The sequence below is a fragment of the Montipora foliosa genome, chromosome 5 (assembly GCF_036669935.1).
Source record: "Montipora foliosa isolate CH-2021 chromosome 5, ASM3666993v2, whole genome shotgun sequence".
NCBI lineage: Eukaryota > Metazoa > Cnidaria > Anthozoa > Scleractinia > Acroporidae > Montipora > Montipora foliosa.
This window is the reverse complement of record NC_090873.1, coordinates 23,761,855-23,769,354: the sequence shown is the minus strand read 5'-3', so window position 1 is coordinate 23,769,354 and position 7,500 is coordinate 23,761,855. Positions and strand designations below refer to the sequence as shown.

At 39.4% G+C, this 7,500-nt stretch overlaps 1 protein-coding gene across 1 annotated transcript in view; it reads left to right on the top strand.

Moving 5' to 3' along the window:
• Positions 1 to 7,500, top strand: part of LOC138002495 (fibrillin-1-like) — a 472,982-nt gene that overhangs the window by 449,901 nt on the left and 15,581 nt on the right. The window contains exons 56-58 of the mRNA XM_068848531.1: positions 528 to 650; positions 1,159 to 1,281; positions 1,785 to 1,907. Coding sequence (XP_068704632.1) covers positions 528 to 650; positions 1,159 to 1,281; positions 1,785 to 1,907 — 369 coding nt within the window. The remainder of the gene's footprint in view (positions 1 to 527; positions 651 to 1,158; positions 1,282 to 1,784; positions 1,908 to 7,500) is intronic.

Below are 7,500 nucleotides of genomic sequence, written 5' to 3'. Positions count from 1 at the left end.
ACCAACGATCGTGCATGAAGAAGCCTAGTGGTTCTAGGTGAAACGTCGCTAAGTTTCAGGTTAATGTCCAGTACTAGTTTTATTTATTTGTCTATTTATTCAACTGGATGTCTAACATTCACCGTTTTCAATTGTTAATTATTTAACCTTGATTGTAAAAGCGCCTTAGAGCTTTTGGAGAGGGCAAAATGTGTGCAAAATGTGTGAAGGAGCTAACTTAAGACTACTGAAATTATAGCAATCCAAACTCCTCACGCTTGTGGCTCTCAACTTCCAAGCAATAGGGTTGAGGCACAGGGTGAACAATGTTATTATTATTATTATTATTATTATTATTATTATTATTATTATTATTATTATTATTATTATTATTATCATTATTACATACTCCACCCGCATAAAGCTGCGTTTAGAGAAAGGCACGAGAACAAAATACAGTGTCTACCGATTTCGTGGACAGTGACTTATTTCCAATTGAAAGTAAAAATTATATGTTACTAATTATAATTTGTTGGATGTCATCCCAGATATCGACGAGTGTTTAACAGGAAAACATAACTGCAGCCATGTCGCCGTGTGCAACAACACCAATGGTTCATATAACTGCACTTGTAAGGAGGGATATGTTGGAGACGGACGAAACTGCTCAGGCAAGAATATATACTGTTTGGCTGCTAGGTGCCGAATAAATTATTACTTTCTTATTACCTCAGAGCTAACCAATCACAACACATAAAAAGCGCAGTGTTCCGAGCTCACGAAAAGAAATTGAAAGAAATTGATGAAGATCTCTTGGTAAATGCTATCTTTTAGTTTTATGCATTTGTTTTTTGTTTTTTGTTTTTTTACAAAATGCGTTAAGGAGCTAACTAAAGACTACTGAAATTATAGCAATCCAAACTCCTCACGCTTGTGGCTCTCAACTTCCAAGCAATAGGGTTGAGGCACAGGGTGAACAATGTTATTATTATTATTATTATTATTATTATTATTATTATTATCATCATCATTATTACATACTCCACCCGCATAAAGCTGCGTTTAGAGAAAGGCACGAGAACAAAATACAGTGTCTAACGATTTCGTGGACAGTGACTTATTTCCAATTGAAAGTAAAAATATATTTTACTAATTATAATTTGTTGGATGTCATCCCAGATATCGACGAATGTTTAACAGGAAAACATAACTGCAGCCATGTCGCCGTGTGCAACAACACCAATGGTTCATATAACTGCACTTGTAAGCAGGGATATGTTGGAGACGGACGAAACTGCTCAGGCAAGAATATATACTGTTTGGCTGCTAGGTGCAGAATAAATTATTACTTTCTTATCACCTCAGAGCTAACCAATCACAACACATAAAAAGCGCAGTGTTCCGAGCTCACGAAAAGAAATTGAAAGAAATTGATGAAGATCTCTTGGTAAATGCTATCTTTTAGTTTTATACATTTGTTTTTTTACAAAATGTGTGAAGGAGCTAACTAAAGACTACTGAAATTATAGCAATCCAAACTCCTCACGCTTGTGGCTCTCAACTTCCAAGCAATAGGGTTGAGGCACAGGGTGAACAATGTTATTATTATTATTATTATTATTATTATTATTATTATTATTATTATTATCATCATCATTATTACATACTCCACCCGCATAAAGCTGCGTTTAGAGAAAGGCACGAGAACAAAATACAGTGTCTAACGATTTCGTGGACAGTGACTTATTTCCAATTGAAAGTAAAAATATATTTTACTAATTATAATTTGTTGGATGTCATCCCAGATATCGACGAATGTTTAACAGGAAAACATAACTGCAGCCATGTCGCCGTGTGCAACAACACCAATGGTTCATATAACTGCACTTGTAAGGAGGGATATGTTGGAGACGGACGAAACTGCTCAGGCAAGAATATATACTGTTTGGCTGCTAGGTGCAGAATAAATTATTACTTTCTTATCACCTCACAGCTAACCAATCACAACACATAAAAAGCACAGTGTTCCGACTTCACGAAAAGAAATTGAAAGAAATTGGTGAAGATCTCTTGGTAAATGCTATCTTTTAGTTTTATACATTTTTTTTTGTTTTACAAAATGTGTGAAGGAGCTAACTAAAGACTACTGAAATTATAGCAATCCAAACTCATTTTTATGCCATCGCCATTTCCCATGTACATGCCATTCAAGTCACCGCTATTGTGGCTTTTATTGGCTGTTTTGTTTTCCTTTCAGTACTTTAAAATAATTACATTTGTCGCTACAATTTTCCTTGATATTGGCTCATCCGTTGTTATACCATTGTAATTTCAGTTCATTCCCGTTTAATTGCCATTTCCCTGTCTGCTGTCTTTGTCATTTTCATGCATGGTCATTGCTGGTTATTGCCACTGCCAGTCTGTAACTAGCACTCACTGCTTTTGTTATAACAAGAGTCAATCAGCATCAGCAAAGTGTTTAGTTTTAAACCAAGTTATAATGCAAATACAATGCACAAAGAATCTTAAAACCGGGAAATTTGAATTGGATACAACATCGAGTTCGCCGATTTGATCGATATTTTTATTTTAACGCAAAACTTTACTCTTGCTCTTGGGTAATGGACTCTTGGTTACTTTCTACTTTCTCAAATCCCATATTACCTGTTGTTTATCTCCCAAAAATTTGCATAGGCATTGTTTTCGATATCTCTCCCTCCCTCCCTCCCTCTCTCTAGACGTATTGTCACCACTTTTAACTTTTTGTCTCCTTTCAAATTTGACCCTCCCCCCCCCCCCCCATCAAAAAAAAAATTGAAAATGAGGACTAAAGCGTTGGACGGCTTGTTTATGGTATTTTCAATGGTCTGCCCAGATGTGCCACATGTGGTGGTAACAATCAGTTTTAAGTGGTTAAAACCACTGGCAACCGATGGATATTTCCGCCATTAATAAAGTTCACCCCGTTCACCCTCTTTCCGCCTTAATTTAAGAATCGCTGTTTTGAACGCCTGAAGAACATGCCGTAAAAGCGTGCACCTTTTATGATCGATGTCATCTAAAGTCCAATTCGGCAAGTAATTTTAAGGCCATGTTGCCCGTTTGCAAAGGTAATATACCCATTGCGCTCATGTTATTTCTCAAAGAAACCTGTTTCATCCCTGTTTCATCCCTGCCAAGGGACTCATCAGAGACCTTTCGGCTAAGTCGTCAAACATCGCGTTTGAAGTCCCGCTAGCATCAAAATGATGGTGGCAATCTGGCCTTATAATCCTTATGTGATATAAGGCCAGATTGCCACCATCATTTTGATTGCCACCATCATACGTATGTATAATAAGAATAACGGACCATTTTACAGTCCTGTGCTCAGTTACCAGGCCTTTGAATAAAAGCGAGACTGGAGTTGACCCCGCTTTGACACACAACGCGTTGCTTTTCTCATGTAAATCACTATTACTATTACATAAGAAAAGTAGTGAGGTTTGTATCAAAGCAAGGTCAACTCCAGCCTTGCTTTTATTCAAAGTCCTGGTAACTGAGCGCAGAACTGTAACAATGGTTTATTGCCACCAATAAGGAGAACTTTCAAGCACACAATGAAACTGTTGGATTTATTAATGTTCTAGTAAATGTTAAATATATCAGACTATATAGACAATGAAGACAGTCTGTCGACTTCAACTGTAATTGACAAACGAGAAACATAAAGAACCTTTTGCATGTACAATAATCCTTAGTGTTCGGGCAACATCTGGTTCTCAGAATAATTAAACAAAGTAAAGAAAAACAAACAAACCTTTGACCCTTTCTCAACAGTGTGAGATTCGTCAACAATATGCGCAGTAAGAGTTTGGTGCAAAGGAGTGTTGCTGTTTTTCATCCGATTGAGGAAATTTTTATGACTTTTCCAGAATTTTATCGGCATAAACAAAGATCAGTTGACATTTGTCGCTTTCTACATCTTCTAAACTGGCGTCCGAAAGCGATATTAGCAGTTAAACCCATTGAAGCATCTTCGAATATCTGATCTTGCACAATGCAACTACCACACATGCGAGTTTGTTCGACATGATCTTCTCACTCTAACAAACAAGTGGAAGATAAGAGTCTTTCCAAAGCCTGTTCTGTTCTGAAAAGCAGAGTTAATATCGCTTCTTTCTGTTACGTTCGCAATTCAAGCGATATTCCCAGTCCAGAGAGATCTGAAACATCTTGCTTGAATCCCGTCTTCGCAACATCGCCACATTCTCATTTGCGTTGTAATTCTGCCACGAAAGAACCGGAAGAAAAATATGCTTTTCATTGAGAGGTGATCATTGAAATATCATAGGGGTTGACAAGCCTGACTCACGCTTTCCACCCACGTGTTTTAGCCTTTAAATCTCAGAGTTTAGCTTTTACGAGTATATCTTTCAGAGACCTTCCTCGTTTGTATGATATACTTGGAGGTTCTTTGTAGATCTGTCTAAGTAAAGGCTGTTTCTCTATCAGTTGCCAGTGTTTCATGAGAATGTTTTTAAGGCTGGGAACTGATGGTTCAAAATTTGAACGGGTTTTCCAAACGAACAGTTAGTGCGTGCCGGTGTATTTCTCTTCGCTTCCCCTTCCACCACTACCATTTCGCACTGTCCTCTTCTCACTGAATGCATTTTTTTTTTGACTGGCCTCTGGCCTCTGTTAGTCTTGCTATCCAAGATGTCTACTAATAATTCTTACCAAAAAAAATTCGCCTGCTTTGCAGGCTACTGACTCTGTTGTTGCCGTTGTTGCAAAAATGTCATTTGCAAGCTTTGAATTTGCTGCTCCTGTTTCGGTTGCTGAGCCTGAAAAAGCCTTAACATATCCTGATGTTACTGTTGCTGCATGCTCTGCTGATCAGCCATCAACTTCTGATAGTTTACTTTCATCTCATGACCTTTGGCTTTTTGCTCAATCTCCTGTTTCCTAAGTTCGTTTTCGTTTTCCATTTTCTCTCGTAGATACTGCAAAGTCTCAGTTCCACTTTTTGTACTCTTTTAACTTTTTCATTCACACTACCTTTCCTTTTCTGTGTCTCTCCTAGTCGTTCCATGGCCTTTTTCCTCTGTTCTTCTGCAGCAAGCTTTTCATTTTCTCTCTGAGTTCCACAGTTTTCTTTCCTGCCAGCCTCTGCAGCTTTCTCTTTGTCAATTATTTCTTCCAACTCTCTCCATTCGCTTTTCTTAATGTAAAATGCTGAAAAGGCCGAAAATAAAATTTGAAAAAAGGATTGCAAATGAGCGATATGGCAGAAACTGGGATTGTTTCCCATCTTATGTTTACTTTAGAAGTAGGAATACACTTGAGAACTTTCAGTTGAAGCGCTCCTTACCAAATGATGTCATGCTATCACGCGCTAAATGGAATAATGTGAAACACGCTTTATTTACTAGTAAATTGAGCCTGGCCTTCAAGGGTACACTTTCATTAATCACGCTGGCAGTAGCGTCTTTAATGCTGAAAGATGCCTTCCGTGACAGCGAAATGGAATCCACGTTAACTAAAGGACTCAAGGCTGGTTTTTCAGAAGGTGCCCGCAGGTTGCTGTGCACTCAATGACAGTGCAGAGCAGAAAATGCAGCATGAAATGAACTGCTTCGCACAAGCCTGCGACCATTAATTTTTTTCGGATTCAACATCAGCACCAAGAAAATCGAAGTTATGTACCAGCCGGCACTATAGGAGAGACATACCAGGAGCCACGCATAACGGTGAAGGGATATTATCTCCAGGCAATCGACAACTTCACCTACCTGAGAAGTACACTTTCTCGTGCAGTGAACATAGACGCTAAAGTCAACAACAGGATTGCCAAGGCCAGCGCTGCCTTTGGTAGTCTTTATCACCAATTTGAAGGTCTACTGTGCAGTGGTCCTAACCACCCTCCTTTGTGCCTGCACACATGATAAACAGCTCAACCACTCAGCACATGAGCTGTCTCTGCAGATTCCTCCACATTATATGACGGGGCAAAGTCAAGGAGGTCCTGGAACGAGCCGGGCTTTGCATAGACTACACCCTCCTGCAGAAAGCCGACTTCCAAAGCAGCTATTCTATGGCGAACTGTATCAGGGGAAGCGTTCGATAGTTTTTGCTTGCAAAAGGTTCAGCCTGTATTTGGCGAGTAGAGAGAATATTTCAGTAGAAACGAACCACAAGCCTTAAAAATCAATATTTAACAAGTCTCTGTTATCAGCTCCATTCCGTCTTCAAAGGATGCTTCCAAGACTACGATGATTTAACCTTTCAGTCAGATACAAACCTGAATCTCAGATGTTCTTGACGGACCATTTGTCTAGAGTAGCGTAGCATGAATCTCCTAAACCAGACTAATCTTTACAAATATTCTCCTTGGAGGTCACTAGAGAGCCTAGGCCCAATGCAAGCCTCGAAGAAGACACCAGAGATACTGGAGCAGTTACAACGTTATAGAGGTCAAGGTGACACTTTTCAAACCTTGTTAAAGACAACAATATTGACGGGATGGCCTATGCAGGAATATCAAGTCCCAATCAACATCCGAGAGTACTGGTCTTATCGTGATGAGCTTACCGTACACGACGGCGTTTTATTTAAAGGCTCAAAAGTAGTCATCTTTCAGATGTTAGACACTGTTTTCTGACAAGGCATGAATGATAAAGTGCGTGACCAAAGGAAACAATGTTGAATCTGCGATGAATATCAATTCAAGAATCAGAAGCTTCCAATGCAACGCCATCACCTTCCTGACCGTCCATGCAGTCGAGTCACTGCCGACCAATTGAAGTGAGACATCTGCAAGAGATCAACTCAAGCTCTGTGATTCAATTTTTCAAGCAACAATTCAGCAGATATCGCATTCCTGATACACTAAGTAACGGACAATGATTGGGCGGCAATTTACAAGTCACGTGTTTCATCAAGTTTCACGTGACTGGGAATTATTCCGTGTATCATCCTCCCAACATCAACACAGGGCAAATGGGAAAGTGGAGTCTGTAGTCAAAGCTTGGTTAGTGTTTTTGGATCAAAGAAACACACCAACCAAGTCGCTTGGAACAAGCCCAACTCAAAGGTTGATGTCTCTCCGCACCAGAACCTTACTACTCACAGCTACATATTTACTGTACCCCAATGTTCCAGAAAATGCTTTTCCCGCGACCTACCAGAAATAGAAATAGAACAAGATGTCAGAGTTACCACTTAGGAGAAAAATCAGACCTGGAAAATGGGTACCTGTTTTGAGAAGTTGTCAAACAGATCCTGTGTGGTGAAAACTAATTCAGACATCCAAATCTTTTGCAGAAACCGTTTTCTAAGTCAGTTGAAGTCACTGAAATTCAGCCATCAAACCATGGCAACAGCGTACAGACAACATTACCAGAACAAAGGCAGCTGCCTGTGCCATCGCCTTCTCAAGATTTCACGAGAACACAAACCAGAGTCATAAGGCAACCTTCTAGGTTCAATGACTATGTTGCGTAGCTCTCAGTTTCAAAAAAAGTGACTGAGACTCCAGTA